At 35.8% G+C, this 16,485-nt stretch overlaps 1 protein-coding gene across 1 annotated transcript in view; it reads left to right on the top strand.

The window, feature by feature from the left end:
* Window positions 1-16,485, top strand: part of vav3b (vav 3 guanine nucleotide exchange factor b) — a 96,824-nt gene that overhangs the window by 49,798 nt on the left and 30,541 nt on the right. The window contains exons 17-20 of the mRNA XM_073848953.1: window positions 2,629-2,720; window positions 3,772-3,794; window positions 4,182-4,215; window positions 10,291-10,421. Of these exons, the coding sequence (XP_073705054.1) occupies window positions 2,629-2,720; window positions 3,772-3,794; window positions 4,182-4,215; window positions 10,291-10,421 (280 nt within the window). The remainder of the gene's footprint in view (window positions 1-2,628; window positions 2,721-3,771; window positions 3,795-4,181; window positions 4,216-10,290; window positions 10,422-16,485) is intronic.

Raw genomic sequence — 16,485 nt, 5'->3', positions numbered from 1 at the left:
AGGCTGACGTAAGGCATCCTCTGGCGGCATTTTTTGAATTTGCGCACAGACTGATCTGAGCTTTACGGTCGATGGAGATGGTGATCACGTCTATTCCTCTCACAATGCAATCATTTTGCCTTGGAGGACTTGGAATATTAATATTTTTGGAATAAATTATGACTGTAGTTGTATCTGCCTGTTATATTCTGTGTTTTATTGACAAATGGTAGGTTTAGGGGCAGGGGTTGGGTTCCGTGCTCATTAATGTGTAAATAGTGTAATGTAAATCAAACTGTTGTGACTGTTTACATTGAAAAATCACAACCCAACATATATGCAATAATGGCATGGCATATTGCATATTGAAACTGAGAATTTCTTATTTAAAGCAATGCAATCCTGCACCTCAAAACTGACACTAAGGGGGTACCCTGTGCCAAAGGGTCCTGAACAAGTGTCAACATGTGACGAGCTAGGAGTGAGAATGTTTTGTCTCAGCTGTTTGCTTTCACATAAGACATAAATTACTGTGTTTACAAGGATACTTGTAAAGACGGGCATTTTGACGGTTACAAGTGTGTGTACTTAACCGATCAAGGCCTATAAAGCAGCAAAAAAACTCTGTCTGCACGCCTCTCTATCAGTGCTCAGAAACAGTCTCTCAGACAGCACATGCACATAGCAAAATGAGTTCTCTTTCTTTGCTGATTGCATTTCAAATGCTACAGCAATGCGTAAAAACACCTGCAAACAATACGTTTTTAGTGACCACGTAGAACATCAGTGTCATGTGAGCATGTAACCCCAATAGAGACGATAGTCCAAAATCTCTACCAGTTGACAAATTTCTACTGGTTCATCGTGTAAATGTTTGATTCATTACTTTACAGATTACTTTTTTGTAAACTTTTTAAATCGTCAGTTTTGTTTACATGGACTTTCAATGGAGGGGCAGAATTCTCCTAGGTTTCTCCTAGGCCTTCCTTATGGTGCGTTCACACCGGACGCGACTTGCGCGAATGAATCGCGCTATTCGCACGTAGTTGGACGCTTGAACATTTTAGTTTACTCGCTTCATTCGCGCGTAAAACTCGCGTCATTCGCACGTGAAATTTACTTCACAACAGACGCGAATTCGCGTCATGGGAGGGGCGTCTGCCACTAGTCAGCGGGAAAGTAGTTGTAAAATAGGTGAATGAGCTCAATTTGCCAGCTTTAGCTTGCTTGTAGTCTCAATATGTATATATATGTAGGTCATATTGAGTAAAGAGCGTTTTTTTTAAAACTTACCAGATTGTCCGACCTCTTCACTCACTTTCTTCCAAACAAGATCCTTTTTTTCCGTTTCTATAAAAGTACAAAGATGTATGGTACAGCTCCGAGTAACCACAGACAGCAACGGTGATTTTGTCCTCCATTGTCGTTTCAGATTTCTGCCTCCGTCACTACTAGAGCAAGCTCCTGATTGGTTAACGCGGCGCGAATTTTCGCCAAAGTTCAGATTTTTGAACTTACGCGTTTCGCGCGATTCGTGCAAATGGTGCGGCAAACGCTTGAAACGCTCAACTCGCGCCGCGTAATTCGCGCTGCCTCATTCGCGCGTTTCGCGCCGCAGGATGGCTATTCGCGTCTTTGCATTGACTTAACATGTAAATCACTCGTGCTTGCCACTTCATTCGCGTCCGGTGTGAACGCACCATTATGGGGCGTTCACACCAGACGCGACTTGCGCGAATAAATCGCGCTATTCGCGCGTAGTTGAACGCTTGAACATTTTAGTTTACTCGCTTCATTCGTGCGTAAAAACTCGCGTCATTCGCGTGTGAAATTTACTTCACAACAGACGCGAATTCGCGCCATGGGAGAGGCGTCTGCCACTAGTCAGCGGGAAAGTAGTTGTAAAATAGGTGAATGAGCTCAATTTGCCAGCTTTAGCTTGCTTGTAGTCTCAATATGTATATATATGTAGGTCATATTGAGTAAAGAGCATTTTTTTAAAACTTACCAGATTGTCCGACCTCTTCACTCACTTTCTTCCAAACAAGATCCTTTTTTTTCCGTTTCTATAAAAGTACAAAGATGTATGGAACAGCTCCGAGTAACCACAGACAGCAACGGTGATTTTGTCCTCCATTGTTGTTTCAGATTTCTGCCTCCGTCACTACTAGAGCAAGCTCCTGATTGGTTAACGCGGCGCGAATTTTCGCCAAAGTTCAGATTTTTGAACTTACGCGTTTCGCGCAATTCGCGCGAATGGTGCAGCAAACGCTTGAAACGCTCAACTCGCGCCGCATAATTCGCGCGAATCGCGTCATTCGCACCGCCTCATTCGCGCATTTCGCGCCGCAGGATGGCTATTCGCGTCTTTGCATTGACTTAACATGTAAATCACTCGCGCTTGCCGCTTCATTCGCGTCCGGTGTGAACGCACCATTAGTGTTGCGAAGATTAACGAAAGTCTTACAGGTTTGCAACAACATGAGGGTGAATAATCTGCAAAGATGTTTGAATTTTTATTTTTTGGTGAACAATCCCTTTGAAGCAAAATTACATGAACTGAAAGCCACAGGTCTGTGATAGTTAACTATGCTGCTTGTATGTAACCGAATGAACCAGCGTTGACCCCATGATCCTTTTGCTCTTCAGGGGAATATTTAACCAAGGCTACCTTTGTCCTAAGTGTGGAAATGGGGCTCATAAGGGCTGTCTGGGAAAACTAGGAGTCTGTGGAAGGGGAGGTAATGGTCAATAAAGAGTCTCTGCATTAGCCAAGTTGGCATTTCATATTTCACTCTTCAAAGAATTATATGTATTCCTGGAATGATTTCAGATTCTTTTTCATGTCAGATTCATGGGTTTTCAGACATACCATGAATAATTTGGTGAATGTTGTAATGTAACTGTCATACCATAGTTTGAAGGTAACACAGAGCTTGAATATTCTCTTACTGTAGGAATAAAAGCTTAGATATGTTCCACACACTAAGTTCACTCAAAATGTTTATGCTTTCCACTGTGCTGCATATCCTTTGTTTTTTTGGGTGTGTGTAAACATGTAGACGGACATGTTAGATCACAGGAACTTGCAGCTTTTCCATAAAAAGCACTCAAGTAAAAAAAGTTGTTATATACAGTATATACACACACTTCCAGTCAAAAGTTTTTGAACAGTAAGATTTTTAATGTTTTTAAAGCTCACCAAGCCTGCATTTATTTTATCCAAATTACAGCAAAAACAGTAACATTTTGAAATATTTGTACTATTTAAAATAACTGTTTTCTATTTGAATATATTTTAAAAATTTAATTTATTCTTGTGATCACATGATCCTTCAGAAATCATTCTAATATGCAGATTTGCTGTTCAAGAAACATTGTTTATTATTATTTTTTTTATCAAAAACAGTCGAGTAATTTTCATGTTTCTTTGATGAATGAACAGATCCAAAGATCAACTTTTGTCTGGGAATAAATTACACTTTATCACAGCAATAAATTACATAATCACAGGAATAAATGTTACTGTTTTTGTTTGGTGAGCAGAAGTGGCTTCTTTAAAAAAACATTAAACAATAATAGCAACAGTAACAATAATAGCAAAATATGTGAATATTCGCTTATTGTGGCTCACTAGATAGAAGTCGACTAATTCAACTGTATTTGCTTGTTGGAGAGGTCTATAATAGTCTTAACTTTAGACTATAAATTTGTACAGAATTGTACTTTATACATGTGCAGCCTTTTATTGCTTTAAAAAAAATCTCTTTTACTCTCTCCTCATGATTTCAGGTGCTGCTGTTCAAAAAGCACAGGTGAAACCACATACAAGTTTATTTAAATCTACTGTAAATTGTTTGCCCATGCAGTACACTTCAAACATAATGCACGCTATTTCCAGATTGCAATATAAAATAATCTTTTTATGAATATTTGAAAGAACCTAGAGAGGATTGTTGTATAATGCTGTCTGAACTCTGAAGTATGTATATATTTTAATTTAAATGTATGTTTGTTGTACTGACACAATGCAGTCTTAAATGGCAATAACAGAATCGTTGTTAGATTCTTTCTTTGTGTCAGTGTGTAAATTCATTTTGACAATATTTTTACCCGTGTTGCAAAAATCAGATAATAATAACTGAGTGTTCGGATTGCAGAGAATCTGTTAATGATATTCTCTCCCTTCTCTTATTTCACAGAGAAAGACAACACCTAGGAAACAAGAAGACTCAGGTAGCTATCTTTCTCTTCAGCACGCATCTGTATATAGACTGTGAAGTTCTCAAGTCTGGTGTAAAGCTCTTTTATATGTTGTATTTGAAACATTTATTGTGCCATATACACAGTCTTTTGTTCCCCATCATCAACCTTATTGTTGTTTATATGAGGAGGTTTATTCAGGTGCTAATTGCTGGTAACTCAGTGAATAATTCTTTGAATTCAGATCCATGTGGTCGTCCCAGATGATAACAATACACAGCGTGTCATCCGAATGATGATGAGAGATATATCTATTATCATCCAATAATATTTGGGTAGCTGAAATACTTCTGGGAATATTGTGCAATGTAACATAGTTCATCTAAAAGTACTTTAAACAGCAATTATTTTAAAGTACTTGCTTTTATGACCTCATATTAATACATAATTTGTGCTTTTTCAAATTCATTTGTCACACCGCAGGACTATTTAAAAGAAATAGCAAAGGCTATAAAAAAACTATAGTGTTGGGGAAAATAGCCTGTCGATGCTTTATATGCCGACTACACATTTACTTTTGGCAGTCTATCTCAGATCCTTTCTGCACCTGTTAAAATTATTTATTTTAGAACAAATAATTTTCAGTCCACAACTGTTTAGCATGGTGTGTGAGATCAAAAGTTTACATACATCTTGCAGAATCTGCGAAATGTTAATTGTTCTACCAAAATAAGAGGGCTCATACAAAATGACATTTTTTTATTTAGTACTGACCTGAATAAGATATTTCAAATAAAAGACAATTACATATAGTCCACAAGAGGGAATAATAGTTGAATTTATAAAAAATGACCCCGTTCAAAAGTTTACATACTCTTAATTCTTAATACTGTGTTGTTACCTGAAGGAACCACAGCTGTGTTTTTTTTTTTTTTTTTTGGTCTAGTGATAGTTGTTCATGAGTCCCTTGTTTGTCCTGAACAGTTAACTTCCAGCTGTTCTTCAGAAAAAGCCTTCACAAATTCTTTACGTTTTTTTTCTGCATTTTTGTGTAATTGAACCCTTTCTAACAATGACTGTATGTTTTTGAGACCCATCGTTTCAAACTGAGGACAACTGAGGGACTCATGCGCACCTATTACAGAAGGATCAAACGCTCACTGATACTTTAGAAGGAAACACGATGCATTAAGAGCTGGGGGTTAAAGCTTTTTGAATTTGAAGATCAAGGTAAACCTTTTTTTTTTTTGTCTGGGAAACATGTAAGTATCTTCTGTAGCTTCTGAGGGGCAGTACTAAATGAAAAAAAATCTGATATTTAGGCAAAAAAAAGAAAAAAGAAAAATGTAAACATCTTCATTCTTTTCAAAAGTTTACACACCTGGCACTTAAAGCATTGTTTTTCCTTCTGGAGCATCAGTGAGCATTTGAACCTTCTGTAATAGTTGCATATGAGTCCCTCAGTTGTCCTCAGCGTGAAAACATGGATTTTAAAATCATACAATCATTGTTGGAAAGGGTTCAAATACACAAAAATGCTGAAAAACCAAAGAATGTGTGTAAATACCAAAGTATTAACGATCAAGTGTATGTAAACTTTTGAACAGGGTCATTTTTATAAATTCAACTATTATTTTCTCTTGTGGACTTTAGGTAAATGTCTTTTATGTGAAATATCTTATTCAGGTCAGTACTAAATAAAAAAATAACATGCATTTTGTATGATCCCTTTTATTTAACTAAAATAATTATTTGTTTTTATTATTCCTATTGAATTGCATGACAATATTCTATTCATCACCAGTCATGATAAATTCTCAAAATGATATCACAAACTATACGATACATGCACAACCAAAATAAATAACAATAATAAACAACAAAATGAGCAATCAGCTCGAAACATCACGTTTCTGGTAAGAAAACAATTAAAGTAGTTTGAAAGTGAAGTTAGATGGCAACTGTGTGGCGACCTTGTTATGTGTTTTGTCATTCTCAGAAGAATTACTTGTAAACAGTCAGGAGAGATTCTCATTTTCCTCCAAAAACACTGCCACATCATTTTATTTTCAGAATGGTGAAACTTCGTGCTCAGCTTAAACAGATGCTGATTTGCAAAATTGCTGCCGTTCGGTTTTGCTCTTCTGGGACTAAATAACAATCCTGAAGTGCTGAAGAGACTTTCACATGCTGTCGAGGCTGGAAGGGGTGTGTTCATGTTGATGGAAAGAAGAAGTGGTCAAAAACAATTTATTATAGAAACAGCACAAAATTACCTTGCTTGTTCTATTGCTGTGTAATTTGAATGATACATTTCTGATTTAACAGTGTTTTGACCAACATGTTTTAAATAAGCTCAAATGTGCTGACAGCTGACGTGATAGAAGCTCACAGTTGAAGCCGTTTTATTATCTTTATTACTTACACAGCTCTCTCTAATGTTTCGAAAAAACAGCATTGGTACAATTGGCTGTGTTAATCGGAGAATTCACTTTACAGCGTGCTACTTGGTAACTGCAGTGGATTAAGTGCTTGTATTGAGAAAGTATGATCTGAACACATTTGTAAATGGATTCTTTTCTCAGGATTTCAAATGTTCACACCAGTTTCAGCAAGTGGAACATCTCCTTGATTCAGGCAGTTGATAAACTAAAGATAAAATATAAATAAAAATGTAAATTATACAAAAACACAAAGCAGGATAATTTATTTTTCTTTTCAATATCATCTTCGTTTTCCTCACATCGAGAGGGTTGTTTTTAGCATTACTTTTCTTTTCCACAGATCTGCTTTGAGAAAACTGTACTTGTATGTTGGTTTTAAGAATTCTGTCACAAATTTGATGCTCCTGGTGAACACCACATAAAACACCTGGGATGTCAAATATGTGTGATCCTTTTAGTTAGCTTCAGGCAAGTGCTGCCGTGCACCAGTCAAAGCTGCCAGGGTCAATTCAGAAGGCTGTAATGGCAGGAATCTCTTCCTCTGCACTGTCCGATGGTCACATTACACTGTTATTGCCACTACCATACCATATTATTGTTCATGATTCAGAACACCTCAACTTAAACAGAGTATAGCTGTACATGAGGAAATGGAAGTGTGTGTGTATGTGGCGATTTAACGTGTTAATATAATTAGTTATGGAAAAAAAAAAAACAGACTGCATGGATGTAGCATATAGAATTCAGAGATTGGGGCAAAAATGCCCCTGTATGAGTTTTTCTCACATTTATGCAATTGCATGAGTGCAATTTTGTTAGTGAACAGTTTAATTAATAAGAATTTATTTTTGCATTATATTTTAGACACAATATTGAGTTTTTTGCCAGTTTTGCTATTCATAAAATGAGCCATTTAGACATTTAGCAGATGCTTTTATCCAAAGCGACTTACAAAAGAGGACGCAATGGAATGCAATGGAAGCAATCAAAATAAACAAAAGAGCAATAACATGCAAGTGCTATGACAAGTCTCATTTAGCCTAATGCTGTACACGTAGCAAGGTTTTTTTTTAATTATACAATAAATTAAAAGAAAATAGATCGAATAAAAAAAAAGAAAAAGCAAGCTTAGAGGCCTTCTTTTTCTCTGTTTTTTGTTAATTGCATAATAAATAAAGAGAATAAGAAAAAATAGATACAAAATACACAGTATTTAAAAAATAAATACAAAAAGAATAGAGAAGCTAGTGTTAATTTTTTTTTTAAGAAAACATGCAGTAAGTAAATAAATAAAGTATAATTCTGAAAACGGCTTTTTTTTTTTAATAAGGAATAGAATTAGAATATAGGGTACTAAAGTTAGAGGGCAGGTCATTCCACCGGGAGGGTACATTTAATGTGGAAGTCCATGAAAGTGATTTTGTGCTTCTTTGGGATGGCAGTAATGGGCTGTTCACTTGCAGAACACAAGCTTCTAGAGCGCACATAAGTCTGAAGTAATGAATTTAGGTAAAGGGGTGCAGAGCCAGTGGTGGTTTTGTAGGCAAACATTATTGCCTTGAATTTTATGTGAGCAGCTATTTGTAACCAGTGCAAATTAATGAGACTTCATTCCTGAATGACTCAATGACTTGTTCAGAAAAAGCAATGAAAAGGATAGTTTACCCAAAAATTAAAAACGAAAATGAAAAATGACATGAATATTTCTAAAGCTACTTTTTGTAATATTTTTCATGATTTTCTCATGTAACACAATAATGGCTTTTAATTATCTTTTGTAGGTAATTTCTCAGCCAAATTTAATATGCGATTAATATGTAATTAATTATCTTAAAAGTATATAAATATATAATGAATAATTGATCCATGTCTGTATTTTTCATTATTTTTTTTACATTAAAATTATTTTGCCATATTTAAGTTATTCACTTAATCTTTTTTGAATTTATATTTAATAAATTAATTATTATTATTAGTAGTAGTAGTAGTATCGAATTTGTAACAGAAATTGACCAATTATTTTATTATAATTATAATTATAATTATTATAATTTTGGGATATGTATGCAAAAAGAATTTCTTGAGCACCGAATCATTATATTTCAATGATTTGTGTGACACTGATGATCATGTGACACTAAAGACTAGAGTCATGGCTGCTAATTATAATTTAAAATATATTAAAATAGAAAAGAGTTATTTTAAATTGTAATAATATGTTACAATATTGCTATTTTTACTGTGTTTTTAATCAAAAAATGCAGCCATGAAAAGCATAAAATACTTCAATATATATATATATATATATATACCCCATACTTTTAAATGGTAGTGTATACAATATATGTACAGTTGAGGTCAAAAGTTTACATACACTTTGTAGAATCCACAAAATGTTAATTATTTTACCAAAATAGGAGGGATCATAATACACCAGGGGTGAAAACTTTTAAACAGAATTGTAAATTGTAAATTTTTCTTATTTTGACTAAATATCTTTTTTTTTTTTTTTTTCATTTAGTACTGGCCTTCAGAAGCTACAGAAGCTACTTACATGTCCCAGAAGACAAAATAAGTGAAATTTACCCTGAAAAGTTTTAACCCCCGGCCCCTAAATGCATTGTGTTTCTTTCTGGAGCATCAGTGAGCATTTATCCTTGTTGTAAAAGTCACTTTAACTGTCATACATATTGTAACCTATATTAATCATGTCAAAAGCCTTAATGATCCCATAGTATTTCGCTTTTATACAGAATACAAAAGCAAAGGCAAGAACCTTTTGTTTAGTAACAGAGAAACCGTGCAGTTCAGTCTAGAGGCATAGATCTCCATAAACCTCTCCAATACATGTAAAACAACAGTTTTTACTGTCTACTTTAAGACCGGGCACCTGGCAGTATTAAAAACAACAGGTTTATAGACTGGATACTAAGGAGCTGTTTTATGCTAGAAGAATCCCCCAGCCTCAGTCTAAGGCTTCAGGGGGAGTTTATGTTGTTCCCCAACCTTATTAACCACCGCACACTGAGGCTCTAGAGTAAGAAACGGCCTCAGATGATCTCCTTTTCTGTCAATGGTTAGTATGACTGCCTCTGATTTAGTGGATGCGATGGTGGAAACAACAATGGTTGCTGTGCGTCATTGGATTTGTCCTTCGTGAAAGAGAAAAGTGGACTTTCGTTTTGGGTTGGAGGGCCACCCACTGAGCTCAAGCACAATGCTGTCGTGTTGCTTGATGTGAAATAAATTTTCATAAACTGTTTATAAAAAGCCACTAAGAATATTAATCGTATTGTATCAATCATATGAGATAAAATTCGGTTTGGGAGGTATTTTTCTGGCTTTATTTTTAGGAGAGATTTTAATTCCTCATTGTACTGTATTTAATGTAAACTTGTTCTCAAGCCATTTGATGTATGTAACTTGATTGCTTTGATTAGGAAGTAATTGTTGACTGTGAAAATTGGCTGTTAAGTACCAAAATGGAGTCAAGTGGTTGAAAAATGAGAGGGTTGGTAATGGAAGCAAAAATTAAAACTTTTCTGAAGTGACGTAGGTCAAAAATCTTTTCTTTGGAATTATGTACACAAAAGCAACATGCAAAATAGAACCAGGAACATGTATTAAGAACAGTGCCAGTTTTGATTTTATTTTGTTTTTACAGGTTTGCCAAAAATGCTGGTCATCAAAGACTATAGTGGGGTTTCCAGTCCTTCAGGCGGACCGCCGCTAAATGCTCAGATTGATGATATCATAGAGGTCACCTGTGCCGATCCTCACAGCTCCTGGTGGCAGGTCAGATAAAGTAAAAGACTGTTTAAAAACCAAATAGCGAAATTGTGTTCTATGGTGTCATGGGACCCTGAAGCTTGATCAAAAAATCACAACATACATCACAGCAAATAGGGCACACATAACCTTTTCTACAGACATGTCTTGTGATATTTCAACCAAATGATAAATGCAATAACCAGTATATCCATAGCTAACAGGCTGTTGGCCCATTTAAGTAAATTCTAAATGGCAAAGTATATATTTTTGTCTCCTTGTGTGAAAATCTGATGATGAAGTCCTGAAGCCTGAAAGTAGACAAAGGGACATACAGTCAAACAAAGTAGACAAAAATACATACTTTGTAATTTATTTATTGAGAATTCTAATCTAGTGTTTAGTGGTGGGCCGTTATCGGCTATAAAGTGCTGCGTTAACGCGAGACTCTTATCGGGCGATAAAAAAAATATCGCCGTTAATCTATTCTCAAAGTTGGGTTGGGAGCTGGGTTTATACTACGCAAGCTATGATGACTTTCACCTTGATAGTTTAGCACGGATGTATACCTAGCCGAATTGCACTGTAGGGGGCGAGAACGAGTCTTCGAACCTGTGTGTATGCCTGCTGTGAAATTACCACATCAAACGAGACGTGCTAACATCTACTTCAGGGCAGGTGCGTTGCTAGACCCTTTTTACTGGGGCATGTGCGTGAGTTATAATTTACTTTGATAATCCCGAAATAAAGACATTAAACTATATGCAACAACTGAATTGACGCTTCTAAAAGCCACGCAGTTTAACCGAAGACTATGCACGCAGATATCCATGCCCGTGCGCGTCGCGCAGCCTTTTACGCAGAAGAACATGCAGTGTAGGAATAGTTGGTTACACAAGTTTGTATAGTTAATTGTGTTGTAAATGCAATTGTCAAGCAGTTTGTGATGCATTTTGGAAACAGGAGACGAACCCCTGGTCTAATGCGCCACCTGGCTTGAGAAACCCGTTCTCAAAGACTTACTTTTAGTCACATATACATAGTAGCACACATATTCTGAATGCTTTCGGCAGAATTCAGATTAGCCATTTTAGTCTAGATTAATCTAGATTAATTCCAAGATTACAGTGAGATTAATCTAGATTAAAAAAATTAATCTATGCCCACCACTACTAGTGTTACATATCTGTGAGTGGCAAAAGTATGTAAATCTTTGCTTTTGGTATCTGGTGTGACCCTCTTTTGCAGCAACAACTGCAGCTAAAAGTTTCTTGTAACTGCTGAGCAGTCTTGCACAACGACGTGTAGAAATTTCATCCCATTTCTCAGTACAATACCGCTTCAGCTCTGTGATTTTGGTCTTTGGGTCCTTCCACAAGATTTCAATTCGATTAAGGTCCGGACTTTGACTCAGCCATTGCAAAACATTAACTTTGTTCTTCTTTAACCATCCTTTGGTAAAAATGAATTGTGTGCTTGGGGTTATTGTCTTGCTGCATGACCTACTTTCTCTTGAGACTCAGTTCTTGGACAGATGTCCTGACATTTTTCCTTTAGAATTTGCTGGTATAATTCAGATTTCATTGTTCCATTAATGGTGGCTCGCTGTCTTAGATGCAGCAAATAGGCCCAAACTGTGATACTACCACCACCTTGTTAAACAGGGATAAGGTTCCTATGCTGGCATGCAGTCTTTTTTCTTTCTCCAAACATAACGCTTTTCATTTAAACCAAAACGTTTTATTTTGGTCTCATCTATCATTAAACCTCTCTCAAATAGCCCTCTGGCTTGTCCATATGATCTTTAGCAAACTGCAGATGGGCAGCGATGTTCTTTTTGGAGAGTAGAGACTTTCTTCTTGCAACTCTGCCATGCACACCATGGTTGTTCAGTGTTCTCCCGATGGTGGACTCATTAACATTAACATTAGCCAATGTGAAAAAGGCCTTTAGTTGCTTAGAAGTTACCCTGGGGTTCTTTTGCAGTCTCGCAGACTAACACATTTCTTGCATTTGGAGTAATATTTGTTAGTCGAGCACTCCTGGGAGGGTAACTGTGGTCTTGAATTTTCTCCATTTGTACACATCTGTCTTACTGTGGATTTGCGGAGTCCAAAGTCTTTAGAGATGGTTTTGTAACCTTTTCCAGACTGATGAGCAACAAATAAATCTTTTTCCGAGGTCCACAGAGATCTCCTTTGTTCGTGCCATGATTCACTTCCACAAACATGATCAGACTTTGATAGATCGTTGTTCTTTAAATTAAACAGGGAATGCACTGACACCTCATAACAGATGGACTCTAACTTCACCTATAAACTAACTGCTAATTCTAGAGGTTCACATATTTTTGCCACTCACAGATATGTAATATTAGAATATTTTCCTGTATAAATAAATGACAAAGTTTATATTTTCATCTCATTTGTTTGACTGGGTTCTCTTTGTCAACTTTCAGGACTTTTGATCTTTTGGGTTATATGCAGAAATATAGAAAATTCAGTAACACTTTAAAATAAGGTTCATTAGTTAACATTAGTTAACTACATTAGTTAACATGAACTAAGAATAAACAATCCTTCTACTACAACATTTAATAATGCATTATTAAAATCACAAGTTGTGTTTGTTAACGTTAGTTAATGCACTATGAACTAACATGAACAAACAACAATTTTTCTTAACTAATATTAACAAAGATTAATAAATAGTGTAATTAATGTATTGTTTATTGTTAATCCATGTTAGTTAATACATTAACTAATGGTAACAAATGATACCTTATTCTAAAGTGTTACCAAAAATTCTAAAGGGTTCACAAACTTTCAAGCAGCATATACAGTCAAGCCCGAAATTATTCATACCCCTGGCAAATTCTGACTTAAAGTTACTTTTATTCACTTTTAGCCACAATGCGCAGCCACAGGTCCTCAGTGAGCTCCTTTGTCTTAGCCATAACTGTCCACAAACCAACAGCAGAGAGCTTCTGTTTTTCACAGAATTGATTAAAACAGCTGTTTCCAATGAATCAGGGTAATTAGGATGCTTTAGAACAGCTTGGACTATTTGGAATGGTATTGAACTTTGGATTTTCCCATAGACTGTGACAGTTGGCAAAGAGTTTGAATAATTTTGGACATGCCACTTTTTGTTCATATGTAAATAAAAGCTGAGAAATACTAATATCTTATACATCGTCTTATTATCTTTTGGAAGAAGCCTGTGTCATTTCCAGTCAAAAAAAAAAAAAAAAAAAAAACTTGATGGTTGAATAAAAGTAACTTTAAGTCAGAATTTGCCAGGGGTATGAATAATTTGACTGTACATTTATGCAAATTTTTTATTATTATTTATAGTTATTGTTGTTGTCTGTAAGCCTAGTATAAAAAACAACTTGACAAAATAATCAGTTATTAATGTGTTCAATTGTCTTATTAATTAATATTACTCAGTACTCGCAGCAATATATGTTTTTAACTTCTGATGTCTGAGTGGGTTTTGCGGCCCTGGAAAAGTTTTGACAAGCTCTGACATTTGTGACCCTGGACCACAAAACCATGGTACTTGCAATTTTTGTTAAAAAATTATTAAGTAAAGATCATGTTCCATTAATTTATATGTAATTTTTGATTAGTAAGCATCACTTCAAAGGGTAATTTTATCAATATTTTAATTTTTTTGCACCCTCAGATTTTAGATTTTTTTTAAATAATTGTTTCTCGGCCAAATGGAAAAAATATTTATTCAGTTTTGATGTATAAATCTCAATTTCAAAAATTGACCCTTATGACTGGTTTTGTGGTCCAGGGTCACATTTTTTTTCAGTATCTTAAGGGGAGACAATGCAGGCAAAAACAGTTTTTCATGCACCTGTCAAGTTTGAGATTTTGGGCTTTTTTTTAGACTAGTGGAAAGAAAATACCCAAAATACACTGTTAAGTGTTTCTTTTATAGCACTTTATATATTTGTGTCAATAGATTTCAATTACAATCCATATTTTTAAAGGCTGTCTTCTCAAAATGAGTTTTTTCTCCTACACTGAGCCATAAATCTCCACTACAGTAGCACTTAGACACACCAAACTCCTGTGTATATCCTGAAGGTTTTTACAGAGGAATTTGTTCATATATAATTTGCTTGATTTTATACAACATTTTATTCCTCCCTAAACTGCAAACATATATTGTTTTCTGTCTGTTCTAAGTATTTTCTGAATTATGGAGTGACAAAATTAGATACCCCACAAACATTTGACTCTATGTAAAAAAAAAATGAACAAGAATTTTGAAACAGACTTCATCCAGTGTTTAGATTTTTGTACTAGAAATAATATATATATAATACAATAATATGTGGGCAGCATTAATGTACATATTTGTGTTTTTGAGAAAATAACGTTTATGTGTAGTTAGCTAAACTAAATATTTTAAGTCACTGAAATAAGGCCTATTTATGTTTAATATTTGATTATTATTGAGCAAATATGCTACTGCAATTATAAACACATCCACTCAATTTAGTACAGTTTACAAATGTGTAAACAAAATAGTGACTGACTTCTTTTTTTTCACTTTGCTTTCTAATATAAACTGATACCTAAATGAGCCATCAGATATAGTGACTACAGAGCACAGTCTATGTTCAGGCATGTTTCGGCATTGCAGTTTTGTCTCAAGCTTATTGTCACAGACTGTTCCTGTGTTATTTATTTCTGGCTCGTGCCGGGCTGTTGTGGCTCTTTTTCTCTATGGTTTATGGTGGCACTAAAACCTCATCTTCCTCCTGGTGTTGCTCCAATCTGGCCGACGCGTCTCAAACAGCTCGGCAGGGAATAGACACTTAGCGAGATTTCCCTTGCTTTATGCTGGGCCATTTCTGCCTGATAGCACATACCGAGGTAAAAAAAAAAGAAAAAAAGCCTACAGCTCAAAAATGGTTGCCAAGAGATTCAACGAGCCAACAGACTGCGACAGGCAGTGGCTAGACGTGCGTGTCAGCCGGGGTTCTCCACGCACTAGGCAGGTCATAGAGGGGAGCGAGAAGCGCCACTGTTGAATGATAATGCACATCACTGGTTTATTTTATCTTGTGTGAAACGACACTTAACTCTTAATAAGGCTACTAAATCTTCAGGGTCCCATGACACCAAAGAATGGAATTACAGAGCACTAAGCATCCATCTCCCATGTTACTGGAAGACAATTATCTCTGTCCCGTTGCCAGAACAGTGCAATCGATCACTGTAATTTAATTTGATCCTTTAGGCTGCCAACTGTTTACTCTAATGGGGTAATAAGTTTAATCTTTATCATACGCGTAACAAATATAAAGGGCTTTCAAAAGCTACGGCGAAACATTATTAAGCCGAATATATCATGAATACAGTTCCAGTTTGGGGCTCCAATCTAATTTGTGGTCGAGGTGCATTTTTCTGAAATTCATTTCATACTTGTTAAAGATGATCTTAAAGAGAGCCAGGAAAGAAAAATATATATTTTGCAAAGTATAGTTGTTTGAGAAGAGGCTCATTACGTTCTCAGTCAAACCTTCAGCCGAACTCGCAATCGATCATAGTCTGCTAAATTTTGGCATCTGGTTCCATCGCGTTCACAGCGCATTATAACCTCCCAGCTGTTGTTTCAGACTGAGTCGGGGGGAATTGTCGGTTTTTATCCAAAAATATACCGATAATTGTGGCTGAAGCCATGCAAGAAATTAGCCTATTTTAAAACTGGCATCTGGCCTGCGATTGCTCAATACAATCTATTGTGCGAGGACGTAATACGAAACTCGGGTCTAATGTAATTCATAAATCCAAATATGCTCGGAGCAGCAATATCAAACAATGGCTTATTGGCGAGTGTCATGATTCACGAGGTTCTTGCCGTGGAAGCTGTTTGATTATTCAGCATTAGATGATGCTTTCATTCTGATGCGTAACGGAGTTTAACCGTGGGTAGGGGCTGAACAGTAATTAACTGTGGCTCCAAATGAGATTCACTGCTTGTTGTGAGCTAATTGTCTTAGATTTATTAAAGCAAAGGGGAGGGGGGAGCATCGCCTCAAGGCAAATATAATGCAATTAACAAC

Source organism: Garra rufa, chromosome 10, assembly GCF_049309525.1.
Source record: "Garra rufa chromosome 10, GarRuf1.0, whole genome shotgun sequence".
Taxonomy (NCBI): Eukaryota; Metazoa; Chordata; class Actinopteri; order Cypriniformes; family Cyprinidae; genus Garra; species Garra rufa.
The sequence above is the reverse complement of the archived record's forward strand: the minus strand, read 5'-3'. Positions and strand labels throughout refer to the sequence as shown.